The sequence below is a fragment of the Carassius gibelio genome, chromosome A3 (assembly GCF_023724105.1).
Source record: "Carassius gibelio isolate Cgi1373 ecotype wild population from Czech Republic chromosome A3, carGib1.2-hapl.c, whole genome shotgun sequence".
In the NCBI taxonomy this organism is placed as follows: domain Eukaryota; kingdom Metazoa; phylum Chordata; class Actinopteri; order Cypriniformes; family Cyprinidae; genus Carassius; species Carassius gibelio.
The window spans coordinates 16330484-16344923 of NC_068373.1; the positions used below are offsets into that span (position 1 = coordinate 16330484).

Here is a 14440-nt window from a genome sequence, read left to right on the forward strand (position 1 = left end):
AAGGTTTGTGCTGATTCTGAATTACTCTCTTTCTGTTAGATATATCTTTGAGAGTGTGGGTGGTATCCGTAAGCTCACTATTAACAAGTGCACCCTCTCTGATGATGCCGCATATGAATGTGTGGTCGGAGAGGAGAAGAGTTTCACTGAGGTCTTTATCCAAGGTACACTGTCATTATCTTCATCACCATCTTCATCATCACTGGCATCATTAGCAAACCCCCTTTTTGTTAATTAATTTGTTCTGTTGGCTTATCAGTAGCTGTCCTGTGTCCTGACTGTCCCTAAGTGGACGACATCTGCCTTTAAGACTCTGTCTATGCTTTCCGCCGTCCTTACCTTTGTTTTTACTTGAGCCATGTTTTTTTTTTTTTTTTTGTATTGTTTTTGTTCCTGTGTCATTTTTGTCTTATTTCTTCATGGATATGTGGCATTGTAGCTGCCATCAGCCCCAGAAGCTCCTGTGTACTTTGATGAAAATGGTGTTCGTTTTACAGTGTTTGAATATATTGACCACTTATTGGTGTGTTTATATGAACAGAACCACCTGTCACCATCACTAAGATGTTGGATGACGTCCATGTGGTGGTTGGGGAGAAGGTGGAGTTTGAGGTTGAAGTGTCTGATGAGGGAGCCAATGTGAAATGGTGAGATACTGGACCAAGCTGACATCACTTACCTCGTCAGTTGGTCAGCAACAGGCGTACAAATAAATTGACCAACTGCACAAATGAAATACTTAATACATCACTAGCTGACTAAATTAATTTCAGTACTATCAATCTCAACATTGCTAATTATTGTCATTAACATTAAAAAGCCATTATTAGCATGAAATGGCAAATTATCCGGCTGCTTTTTTGTTTGCCTTTTATTACCAACAATTACAGAAAACAATGACTCATTTAACAACCACTATGGTTATGTCAAAAACCACAAAAACCTCTTACCTTTAATAAATGCCACATTTAGCATATTGCAATATAAGTATCATAAGTATATTTCTAGATAATTTTCTACTGTATCGAAGGCCGAGACGATAATCTTTTCTATTGCTCTACATCTCCCCATCCGTTTTTTTTCCATCCATGTTCTTTTTGTACACGTTCCACTCTCTTTCTTACTTTATCTTCAGTAATCTTGGCATAGATTGCCTTCCTCGGTTTCTTATGAAGATTATTTCCATCTTTGTCTCTCTCTGTCTCGCTCGCCCTCTGTCTCTCTTCGTCTCTCAGGATGAAGGATGGAGTGGAACTGAGCCGAGATGGAAAGTATCGCTTTAAGAAAGATGGGACAAAGCACTGGCTCATCATCAATGAGGCAACCACAGAGGACGTTGGGACATACTATGTGTACACTAGTGGGGGGGAGTCCAAGGGAGAGCTGGAAGTAGAAGGTACTTCTTTTGATAGAGTAAAAATGACAATTTTCCCTCCCTAGTCTTTCCACCATTTGGCTGATGTTTCTGTATTTACTTTTTAGTATTAATTGCCTCATTGTCCTTCTTTTTCTCTCTATTATAGAGAAGGAACTGGAGGTTTTGCAGAGTATAGCTGATCTGACACTGAAGGCAGCAGAACAGGCTGTCTTTAAGTGTGAAGTGTCAGATGAGAAAGTGACTGGCAAGTGGTTTAAGGACGGGGTGGAGGTCACTTCCCGCAACCGCATCAAAATGACACACATCGGCAGGTATATTGGTCCACTTAAAGCCACCCTTATCGATTCATGAATAAGTAAGCTCACCTCGTCCTTGACCGCACCAATACTGTTTTATGCCAGGACGCTAAAACAGATTAGTCATCGAAATATCCATCTTTCTGAAAGAATTGTGTTCTTGGAGTAAAGTGTTCATTGCTTTTTGGGTAAAAATGTTGGGCCGTACACCTCTCATGATGTGGTAACATTTTTAATCTTGGTATCTCAGGACTCACAAGCTGGTGATAGATGATGTGAGGCCTGAAGATGCGGGAGATTACACCTTTGTACCAGATGGTTATGCTTTTTCTCTTTCTGCCAAACTCAACTTCTTGGGTAAGAGAGAGAATCAGATTTTTTTTAAATTAAATTGTACATTTCAAAATGTACCTATCTCTATAATTTGTGTCCACAGAGATCAAGATTGATTATGTACCCCGTCAAGGTAAATATCTGTCAACTACAAATCTAACGATATAGTATGTGTAATGGCGACAGATTTTTAATGCCACACTTATTTCTTTTATCACCCAGAACCACCCAAAATCCACCTGGACACCACTGGCAGCTTTGTCAACAAAAACACCATTATCGTCGTTGCAGGAAACAAGTTCCGATTTGATGTTGACATTACAGGGGAGCCCCCTCCCACTGTGTGCTGGAAAAAAGGAGATATGGTGAGAGTTTCCTGGCAAATTCTCACATACTCTCATCTTATGCAAAGCCAACAGCACATATGGGCTTGTTTTCATATCAGATTCAGTGAGAAAACCCTGCTGAAAAGCCCAGCAGTGCTGGTCACCAGCATATGTTGTATTTCGAATTGTGTCTCTACCACCTTACCTTAATCATCAAGAGTCAATCAGCTGACCCAGAAGGACCATCCTGGCGAGCCCAGTGACTTATACTGTGCTGGTAAACTCCTAGACCAACGCAAAACCAGCATGGATTTCATGCTGGCCTTTCCAGCAGGAAAATATTCTCAATTTATGGAAATAAACTTTGAAACGTAACTTGCAACTTTGAAATCTCCAGTATATCAGCATGCTTGATTCAAAGCATTACGTTTGTATGATGCAGGAGCTCTCTGAAACTGAAGGGCGTGTGAGAGTGGAGACCATGAAGAACCTGAGCTCCTTTGTGATTGAAGGGGCAGAGAGATGCGATGAGGGCCTCTATCATATCACTGTAACCAACCCAGCAGGAGAAGACCAGGCTGATGTCATGGTTAAGATTGTTGGTGAGTTTATGCATGTTAACCATCTGCTACCCTCTCTTTCTGTGCTTATTAGCTGCTTTGTCAAATCTCTTCATTACAACTACACGCCAGTACTTTTTCTGTGCTGTGTTCAGATGTGCCTGATCCACCTGAGAATGTGAAATGCACTGGAGTGGGTGAGGACAGTGCTTCCATCCAGTGGGATCCCCCCACATTTGATGGTGGAGTTCCTGTGAAAGGTAAAACAGATCCTCCCAATGTGTTTGTCTCAAACCTGACATCCAATATTACAAACTTGTAATATTTTGTCAGTATGTTGAGAGTTTTGCTTTTTTTTGCAGCATACCAATAAAATATTTAATTAGGTTATGGATTATATTGATACATGTGTGGGATACCGCTTACAATTTTGGTATACCTTCAAGGTTACCTCATGGAGAGGAAGAAGAAGGGTTCTTCCAGGTGGACCAGGCTGAACTTTGACATTTATGAGTCCACAACATATGATGCTAAGAAGATGATTGAGGGTGTGTTATATGAGATAAGGGTATTTGCAGTTAACGGTATCGGCATCTCCCAGCCCAGCGCCAGCTCCAAACCCTTCATGCCCATTGGTTAGTTCCTCATCAGACTGTCTGCTATAACTTATCAGTTTATTTGACTTCTGTTCAGTTCATTTCAATTTATTCAGCATTCATACTCTTGGATTTCCTGCTCCTTCATAGCACCAACTAGTGAACCAACACGCCTGACGGTGGAAGACGTAACAGATGGTACCTGTGCTCTAAAATGGTTTCCCCCAGAAAGAGTTGGAGCTGGTGGCATTGATGGGTACATCATTGAATATTGCATTGAGGGAGGTGAGGCACACGGTGGCCTTTGCTATAGAGCTGACATAGAGTGCCGTCTCAGTTTCAAAACATTACAGTGAAGTAATGGTTTTTGATCATTTTTTGACATGTTTACATATCTTGTTGGTTTTACGCTTTCTTTGCTCCTGGTGGAACTCACAGCCAGTGAGTGGGTGCAGGCCAACAAGACCCCTGTTGAGAAGAATAGCTTCAGGGTCAAAGGGCTGCCTGTTGGAGAGAAGATGCTGTTCAGGGTGACAGCTGTGAACATCGCTGGTCGTAGCCCCCCGGCTGTGATGGCGCAAGCTGTCACCATTCGGGAGATTGTCGGTGAGACTCGCACACATGCACACGAACAACATACAACACATTTTTAGGAATTAAAACGTACATTTGTGGAGTTTAGTCCATTTCAAAATCCTGAAAACCGACAAAATAAATATTTAGCCAATGTACACTTTTAAAATATTTACAAATATTTGTATTCATAAAATGTAATTTAATTAATTAAAAAGTCTTCTAAAAATTAGGAGAAAATAAGGCTTAATATTGCTGAACACAACAAAACAACACTGGACTTCACTAACTTTAATTGTGTGGAAATTTTTCCAAATATCTTCCAGTTTTCATTTGAGCTACTTCTAAGTACTCAAATGCAGATTTGACACAACACACTTGTCTGTGACGCATTGAACACGAAGTATAAAACGCCCCACTGTCTGTTGTCATTTTCAGCATGTTTTCTTCTGTATTTTTCCTCTCTCAGAGCGTCCTAAAATCTGCCTCCCTCGGCACCTTAGGACTAAATACATCAAACGAGTGGGTGAGAACGTCAACCTTGTCATTCCCTTCCAGGTCAGTCGTGCACATACATTCTTCTGCCCTGTTCTTGTGTAGAGCTACTTTTCTGTTCTGTTCTTCGCTAGTCTTTGCAGCAGATCAGATTATTACTTAAACCATGTCATCTGCTCTCAAGGGCAAACCGCGTCCGGTGGTGACCTGGCTCAAGGATGGCGAACCTCTAGACACCAAGCTGGTGAATATCCGCACAAGTGATGTGGACACCATCCTGTTCATCAGGCAGGCGGCCAGAGAGCACTCTGGCCAGTACACTCTTTCCGTGCAGATTGAGAACATGGAGGACAAAGTCACACTCGAGATCCAGATTGTAGGTTTGTGTCAACAAAATGATTTGGTTGGGAACTGCACAACAACATAATTTCAAATTCAAGAGTTACAGAGTCATGGTTTGCCTGAATTGTTAGTTTGACTAACAGATCTTAACCGAAAGCCACGTATATTTAAGCTGGTTTAGCATTCAGCACACGCTTCTTAAGGGGCCTTTACATTCGTGTTCTTGGGTTTAACAAATACTGTGCAACCAATTAGAACAAAATGCAGGGAATATGTGATATTTTTTAAACCATTTAACATTTTGATCATCTGGTTTTGCAGCCTGATCTCACAGTCAAAACGTACATATTTAGACGTAAATTAAAACTGTCCAATACGTATGTGCCCTTACGTATTTACAGTGTCATTTACGTATTATCTGGACGTAATTACAGGTTCGATACGTATCGAAATGTACGTAAAAACATCCTCAAATACGTACAGATAGAACGTGTTTTCTGACCAGTCAGTTATCCATAGAAATTTGCTCATGAAGCTGCTTTTCAATGCGAATCTGATTAATTTGTTTAATATTTATGTATATTTTCCCTTTTTATATATTTTTTTGATAAATGTAAGATCCCTATACACGACCCGAACCTAAACCTAGTACTAGGGGTGTCAATGGTTAACCGGTTAACCGATTAACCATTAAAAATCGCATAACCGAGTGAAACATTTTGCTCGGTTAAGTGACGTCAATGGCGTGCATTGAATTTAGTTGTAATACATTTTTGCACCACCAGAGACCGCCAGAGCGCTCCCAGACATTTGTAATGTCCACAAGAAGAAGTCATTTTTCTAATATGAAGCGGGCAAAAAAAAGTACAGCGTTGGAGCACTTTAAAATTTAAAATTAAAAGAGTGACGGGGCAAGTAATGCAAGAATTGCAATACAGTGCTTAGATATACTTCAAGTACAATCTCGTTGTTGTAATCTCAACAGCCAACACCCGGGCATCTTTAGGCCAGTCAGGACACACTGGATGCGTGGCAAAAGCATCTCAGCTGCGTGGCGTGTCTGTTTTTAATTCGGCTCCCATGTTAACAGGTTAGAGCTTGCCGACTGCCTGCGTGAGACGCGTGGCTCAGGCGCGGCTCGACGCGTGCATGCTAGAAATAGAACCGACGCCTTGTTGGAAGCGTTTCCAGGCAAAGTATAATAGGAAAATATGTTTATATGTCATTTTGTACACAAATACATATTAATTCATGACATTTTGATATTTGAAAGTCTATAGGTTGACATAAATTCAGATATAAATGTAATTAAAATAAATAAATAAATAATTATCGATTTTCAAATATTGTACGTGTCAAACATAGTCATAGTCATAGCCTTAGCGAGGCGGCCGCGGAGCCTGCTTGTTACCTTTTGCCTTATACATTTTAGGCTTATTCTCAAATTCAGATTGTGTTAATGGGCGGCATTATTAGGCAGTTTTAATAGGACAATTTGACCGGAGAGATTAAATTTTGTCGGACATTTCTTTCTTTTTTTCCGCCAATGTCCGGAAATTACTATGGTTATGGTTACTATGGCACACTATGGTTAACCGAGTATTAACCGCTAAGGGCCTCGGTTAACGGTTAATGAAAAACTTGAAAACGTGCAGCCCTAAAACCTACCCATTTTATAAAGAATGTTAAAAGAATAAAACATAATAAAACACAATTTTAGTAAAAATATAACATTAAAACGATATTTTGAGCCACTAATGTTAATCCTACACCTACCCCTAAACCTACCCATAACCATTTCTTAACATAACGTTACTGTTATAAACAAACAAATAACAGACAAACAAATGTTACGTTAATCATTTATTTTTTAGCGAAAATATCAAAAGTGGTACCAAAAGTAGTTAAAATTATAAAGAGTTCCAGTCGCAGTCCTCTATATGGAGGTAATATTTTTTATAGGGTACAGAGCAGAATTTAATTTATTAATCCATGAAATTATGTATCTGTCTTCTCTCCGTGAAGGCGCACCAAGGGGCAAGGAACTCGACCGGAAGTTGAAGTCGGGTGGGGGCTGCCATCTTTTAGCAGAACTTCACTTGCGTTAGCATTCCCATTGACTCCCATTCATTTTGGCGTCACTTTGACAGCGAATAACTTTACATCTGAGGCGTTTAAAGACTCTGTTTGTCCATTATTTATTTCTAAAGATACACGACAATGTATAAAGGGCTCCATTACCTTCTATGTTACATTATGGCCCCGTAGAAACAGTTTTTGTAAAAATAGGCTAACGATTGCGTCATAACCACTCAGCTCTCTGTCGCATTACCGTACAGACAGGAGGAGAAGCTCGCAGGCAATTAACTTAATATGGCGTACTGGCGTTACATTTTAAAATACTATTCAAAATAATTAATCAGAATACTTACTCCTGCTCACTCACGACAAAGAACTCCCCGCTCAAGCTCGCAGTCTCTGCAAGATTAACGATGGCAGTTTGCACGCACAGCTACTAGAAGATTTACATCTGTCAGACAGGTTGCTGACATCATCAAGCTTCGTTTGAGTCTGCGCGTCAGAAACGGAAGTACTAAAAAACGCTAAAACTGGGCTTCATTTGTCTCAATTGAGTTCCAATGGGGTCGCTGTGTGTTTCTTTTACTGTCTATGAGGCGCACTGTCGCAGTACTCAGATGTCGTAAACTGAAACACGACATGTCGCAATCTGTGACGAATTGGATGAGGACCAATGAGTGTTCGATATCAGTGCCGTAAAGCATGTCGTAACGTGGCGCACTGGCACTATTTTCAAATTCGAATCATAACGAGCGCGAGTTTTGACTGTGATGGACGCTGTTGCTGAGAATGAAGATGAAGATCGATTGATAAATGGCTGAATTTGCATATGTTCCTTGCAAACATCTGGATTCTAAAGATATGCAGTACAGCAAACAAATAAAATGGATGTGATTTGTAATTGTATGCTGTGCTTTTGTGTATCTATGGTTTGCAGCATGCACAGAAATGTTATTTCCTATTAAGCAGACGAGTAAACTGCTTTCAATAAATTGAATTAAAACATGTATTGATATGACAATTAAATAAAACAGATTTAAATCATTAAAGCCACGGTTTTAATATTAATACATGGGAATTCATATACATTCAGACTTTACGTTAGATTATTTACGTTTTTTAAATGCTAACACGTAAGTATTTGTACGTTTTACTGCTATAAATACGTCTAAATTGTGCGTTTCTATGTGCATGAAAACGTAAGTAAATGTACGTGTGGTAGAACCACATTTAACATAAAATACACACGTATTCTCATGAGATCACGTTGCAGCGGTTTTGATGATCAGAACATTTGGGGAGAAACAGGAAGCAACAGGATTGGTATAAGACCTTGAACCCCCCGAAGTGTTGTTGTGTGGTACATTGAAGCACTGCCCACCAGGCTGTGCCTCTATGAAATGTTTGACATGCCATCATAAAAATGCAACGCTCGTGGCAGGATGCTCAAAAGACAAGAGGAGATGTGATGCGATGGCTAAAGACATCCGTCACAATGTGTGTGGATGTACTGGAGATGGATTAATGATAATAAAGATCTTGCTAACACTAACAGTCTAGAAAAAGAGATCTAGGTGAGCCATTCCTAGTTTTTTAAAGTTGTTTTTAAGGTTGTTGAAGATGCTACAGATTAATTTGTGAAGATTATAGAGATCACTAGGGCCACAAATATACAGCGATGACCTAAAATTAAAGGATTAAATGGAACAGTTCAAAAGGTTCATTTCCTGCGAAGTGAAGTGTGAGCCAGGTTAATTTTGTTAACCCGTAGAAAGTGTTTGAGGATCACTTTCAAAAGTGTCGCTGAATTTCAAACTTCTAAACTGTCAGAAAGGATTCATATTAAACACTTACTCTTTCACCAGAATCGAGGATGTCATAGGTCAGTTCGGTTGCAGGGATTATTCTGTGGGGTGTTGTTTGGATTATTCCTGGTGTTGAACGGGATTAGGATAGGATTAGGGGACACTCACTCTGTGTTCCCGCTGGGAGGTAAGCTAATGAGAGTGCAAAAACCCTTCAGATGAGCCAGACAGCCATTTAGTCACAGTTTGCTGCCAGCATCCCAGCAGCCTCCCAGGATTAATGCCAACCGCTCCCAGCCGCAAACTCCAACTCTCTCGCCTTCAGTCTTTTTTCTCTTTTTTTATTGCTTGATCTCACTATCCTAGACTCATGCTCATGTGATCACTCTCTTCTACTCTTCTCCCTCATTTTATCCCCTTTCATTTTTATCATTCCTCTGCTCACTCACTTGTAGCGTCTTCTCCGTTTAGTGCACATTAATTAGTCTCATGGTTAAAATTAGAACAGTGTATTGGTTTAAAGCTACATTAATACCTAGGTTTTTTCTTTTTCTTTCCTTTTCCTTCCCGCTCTCACAGACAAGCCTGGGCCTCCAATTGCTGTCACTGTAACTGATGTTTGGGGCTTCAACGCTTCTTTGGAGTGGAAGCCTCCAAAAGATAATGGCAACTGTGAGATCACTGGCTATACCATTCAAAAGGCCGACTTGAAAACCAAGGTAAACCAGCTACAATGCCTACTGTATTATTGGCCAACAGTGTGTGAACACTTCTTTTTAATTAGCTGTTATGTTAGGCTCTTTAAATTTTAATGCTATGACATGCAGTGCCATTACAGAGGTTTGTGTGTTTACAACAGTTTAGAGAGGACCGTATTCCTCTCCTTCTGCACAGTTAACACCATGTATGCTTCAAATCAATAAATAAACATGCTTAAATGGTTGTGAGTCACCCATAGTATGGATAAATAATACCTTATATCTTGAAAAATAAAATATTTTATATGTAAAAATATTACATTTATTGACAAAGCCACATTTATGTTCTTAATTTGAAATACATTTTATTTTAAGTATTTTTAAAAAGAAGTAGCACAGGAAACCAATCACCTTAAGGGGATATTCTAACCAATATTGATTAGAGAAATGTTTGTATCTAAGGTTGTATCTACAAGGCAAATAACACCAGTCTTTTTAATCTGTCTTTCCCTCATTTACCTGTTAGGAGTGGTTCACAGCTTATGAACACAATCGCAGACCTACTTGTACCGTGTCTGATCTGGTGATGGGGAACGAGTACACCTTCCGTGTGTTCAGCGAGAACATCTGTGGCATGAGCGATGATGCTTGCATCAGCAAAAACACAGCTGCCATTACCAAAACTGGTACCTACATACTGGTGGTTTAAAAAAAAATTAAAAATCAATCTTGAAACCCTGACTGTCTTTTTACATGAAGATTATTGCTCAGGTGTCTTTGCTGAAGCAATACTTTTTAATGTGTAATCCATTTCCTTTCTCTTTCTCTTAGGTCTTAAACAAAAACAGCAAAGCTACAAGGAAAAAGATATGTGTAGCTCTCCTAAGTTCATCACACCACTCATAGACCGGTCTATTATCGCAGGTTACAGTGCTGCCATCAGCTGTGCTGTCCGTGGGTACCCAAAAGTAAGTGTTGGTACAGTGCCTGACTATAAAAAACCCATTCACCCATGCAGTCGCTTTTAAGCCCATTAAGCAACAATGCACTCTCTTTCTCATTCTCTTTTGTTCTCCTCCCAGCCAAAGATTATATGGATGAAAAATAAGATGATTATTGGAGAGGATCCAAAGTATATCATGCAGAATAACCAGGGCGTGCTGACTTTAAACATCCGTAGGCCCAGCTTGTTTGATGGAGGGAAGTACACATGCAAAGCCATCAATGACCTAGGAGAGGATGAAGTGGAGTGCAAGCTGGAGGTTCGAGGTATGGCCAAAAAACTCCATCATCTCCACTGTGTAACTCTGACAATGACCAAAGACTATAGAATAATCAAGACATGTCATTCGTATAGTTTTGAAAGGGGAAAAATGCAACGGTCAATATGGCCGCTCAATCACAGGAAGCTCCGCCTTCTGAATGAAAGAACCAATCACTTATCGGTAAAGTCAGCGCGTCACTGCAGCTGCCGTTAGAAGCGTCCCAGTTGCTATAGAAACAGTGTGCGTTCTGAGACGTGGGTTTAGGATTGCGCATGCGCTCGGCCTGATCTAGCCTGAGAAATAAGCTTTTTATAACGCTATTTGAGCAAAGGTAACAACGTTTATGACACAGTTGTTGTCAGATTTCTTTGGTGATTTCTAATATGAAATTTAATCGTAAGCTTAGTGAATAGTTTTTTGAGAATTTGATGTTTCCCAATTCAAAGAGACAGGGGCTGGACTTGGTTGCCCTAGAGCCCCCTTACTCAAATCTTACCCTGGAGGTCCAATGCATTACAGAGTTTAGCTCCAACCCTGATTAAAGTCACCTGTCTGCCATTTTCAAATGATCCCAAAGACATTGATTGACACTGATTAGCATGCTCAGGTTGCATTAGGGTTGGCAGGATTAGGGTTAGCGCTAATCTCTGCAGGAAAGTGGATTTCGAGGTCCAGATTTGAGGATCCCTGCCCTAGAGGCATTTCAAAGATGGCCGCCGAGTGACATGACTTGTCTTAAAAGGACTTTGCTATGAAATATCGATGCACAATATTTGCTTATATTGGATATTTAATTATGCATTTTATGTTTAAATGACATTTGCCTCACTTAGTGTTACTCATTAAAAAAATCAATAATTTTCAATTACACTGTTAAATGTAATCTTTAACAAAGCTCAAATCTATCATACCGTACATTATAATGCTGTGATGCCAACTCACATAAAATGACTGACTTTTTTCATTCCGCCCCTGTACTATTTCCTAATGTAATATTGTTTTCTCTTCAGTCATAAAAGAAAAGGAAGAAGCGAAGAAGTGAACACATTCATGAAGGTACCCTAAAGACGGCTGTCAGACGACATCATGAGATTAGAAAAAAGGTTAATTTAGAATTAAATTGTCATTATGCAGTCTTTTCATCTGTGTTTTAAATTTGAACTCTTACAAAAAGTACCACGGTACCATTTAGTGACATGGTACTTTCAGCTATGGTGATATGGTAAACTAAGGTATGACCATAGGGAAAAACTATGTGAAAAACAACTATGGCAATATGGTAATACCGGTAGTGTAATCGGGCTGATAGCCTATAGTATAATAGCTTTTCCTTCTTTGTCGGTATGTAAAGTTAAATTGCTTGAAATAAAAGCACATGAAAAATACAAAAATTGTTGTTTTCATTGTAAACTTAAAAGTTAAAGTCGCATAGACGTTTGTTTATGTTTGTGAACAAAATGTCATTCATCCCATATGTCTGCTAGCTGATCAAGGAGAGTTAGAGAATCAGGGTCTCATTAGCATATCACACCAGAGACTCATTTACGCACCCATCAACACTGCCCCAATTAGCTCTCTCCCACGTCATTACTGAGCAAACGAATTACGGCTAATTTACACAGCCGCAAAACAAACACACCGTCCGTCGCGGCTCTGCCGGGAGATGCTGCGCCCCGGGATTAGCTCGATCCAGGACGGTGTTGCTGAAACCCTGATCCGTGCGACACAAGGTGGCCTTGAGAAATTGGCTAAAAACATATAGATATGAAGTGTAATTTACGTAAATGGCATGTACGTTATTATACGATGAGTAAAGCGGAGACCGTTGAATTTGACAGCTTGTGAACTAACAACTTAAGTGCAGGAAACAAACAAAAGCTTTTAGAACTGACCAGCAGAGAGCGCACCTAACTTACTCAACAATAGCTTCAGGACATTCACATGATTACAGCTGTAATTAAGTTCAGTTTGCCCCTTACTTACAACTGAAACTTTATCGATTAATTATTGGCTGACCGTACATTTAAGTTTTTATCTCCACTAAAAGTTCACTTTAGGCTATTGTGTTGCATTCCTTCTTTTTTTTTTTGTTGAGGATGTATGATGAGAAAATCATAAGATGTGCACAGTGGGAAAATGTGTGCTGTGATCAACCTGTGTGATGCGAGGTAAATCAAAATGAAAACGTGTTTTTGTTGCTGACAACAATTAAAAATAAATTTGGGAACAAATACACACTTGTTAATACACGTTAGGTTTTCCCTTGACTTACCCTTGTGGATTTTTTTCTTTTTTTTCTTTTTTCATATTTTGTTTTTCCTACATAGTGACCCAGAAACATATTAGCGTTTTTGGATTTATCAGGATGTGTCCCTTTACTTAGCTTAATGATATTGTACAATACAGTTATAGGCTATTGTTTATAAATGTAACCCTTTAAGTCCTAAGCCTAAAAGAGATATAGGCTGCTCAATGTATAGGCTGTAACCAAATAAACGCCGACAGACCTTACATCCAGCTGTCATGGTCTCGTCAAAGCTCCACTGTATCTTCCCATGTCCCTTTACTAACTCCGTGACATTCTGTTGCCTAGCAGTCTTGCTAATTCTACAGTCATGGCCAAAAGTTTTTTTCCACAGGTTCTCTAGGGGATTGAGATCCAGGGAGATCCAAGCCACTTCTTTATCTCTCTTGCTTTGTGACATGGTGCTCAATCACGCTGGAAAATGCACTAATCATCACCAAATTGCTCATGGATCGTTGGAAGTGGCTCTTTCAGGACGTTTTGATACCATTCTTTATTCATAGCAGTGTTTTTGGGCAGAACTGTGAGAGAGCCTTCCCCTTGGTTGTAAAGCAGCCCCACACATGGATGGTCTCCGGATGCTTCAATGTTGGCACAACACAGGACTCATGGTAGCATTCACCTTTTCTTCTCCGAACAATCGATTTTCCAGATGTCCCTAACAGTCGGAAGGGAGCTTCATCAGAGAAAAATAACTTTGCACCAGTCTTCTGCTGTCTAATCCTTGTACTTACTGCAGAATTTCTTTCTTTCTTTCTTTCTTTTTTTATATCGAACAACAACCCAAAAAAAATAAGAAAAATAAAAAAATAAAGTAAAATATGGACATACGACAACTGTGTTACCACATAACGCAATATCAAAAATAAAATTACATGTGTTCAAAAAGGAGAGGGATGAAGCATAAAGCGTGTTATTTTCCCACCCCTTTTTATAACCATACAAAATTGAATTATCCCACCACATACAACATATCCTTATTGCACAACAACCATTAAACAAATACATTAAATAAATAAAAAATAAGAAAAAACATCTTATAATCAATCTTTTAACCCACCATCATTATTCTTGTTCCACCTCATAACCTTTAGTAACTCGATTTTATACAACATTTTAAACTGTTTAAAGTTTTTACAGTATTTTAACACCTGTTCCAACTTATTCCACAACCTCACCCCACATATAGTGATGCACATACTTTTCAGAGTAGTTCTTATATTGAGCTTTTTAAAGTTTAATTAATCTCTCAAATTATACCCACCCTGCCTCTCCATAAACATTTTTTGTATATTTTCCGGAATTATTTCTTGCTTTAAACATGACTTGGACCATCTTAAATTTAACCAAATAAATAAACTTTAGTATATATGATTTCAAGAATAGTGA

At 39.2% G+C, this 14440-nt stretch overlaps 1 protein-coding gene across 3 annotated transcripts in view; it reads left to right on the top strand.

The window, feature by feature from the left end:
• LOC127949142 (myosin-binding protein C, fast-type-like) overlaps positions 1-12284 on the top strand; it is a 28674-nt gene extending 16390 nt beyond the window's left edge. For all 3 annotated transcript variants that reach the window (XM_052546102.1, XM_052546111.1, XM_052546119.1), the window contains 19 exons: positions 40-164; positions 542-647; positions 1236-1396; positions 1524-1689; positions 1925-2031; positions 2111-2140; positions 2230-2372; positions 2776-2935; positions 3049-3153; positions 3340-3528; positions 3640-3774; positions 3928-4095; positions 4532-4620; positions 4742-4937; positions 9363-9502; positions 10008-10167; positions 10313-10449; positions 10564-10750; positions 11757-12284. In XM_052546102.1, the coding sequence (XP_052402062.1) occupies positions 40-164; positions 542-647; positions 1236-1396; positions 1524-1689; positions 1925-2031; positions 2111-2140; positions 2230-2372; positions 2776-2935; positions 3049-3153; positions 3340-3528; positions 3640-3774; positions 3928-4095; positions 4532-4620; positions 4742-4937; positions 9363-9502; positions 10008-10167; positions 10313-10449; positions 10564-10750; positions 11757-11788 (2536 nt within the window). In that variant the 3' untranslated portion in view covers positions 11789-12284. The remainder of the gene's footprint in view (positions 1-39; positions 165-541; positions 648-1235; positions 1397-1523; positions 1690-1924; positions 2032-2110; positions 2141-2229; positions 2373-2775; positions 2936-3048; positions 3154-3339; positions 3529-3639; positions 3775-3927; positions 4096-4531; positions 4621-4741; positions 4938-9362; positions 9503-10007; positions 10168-10312; positions 10450-10563; positions 10751-11756) is intronic.
• Positions 12285-14440: the final 2156 nt, after the last annotated feature.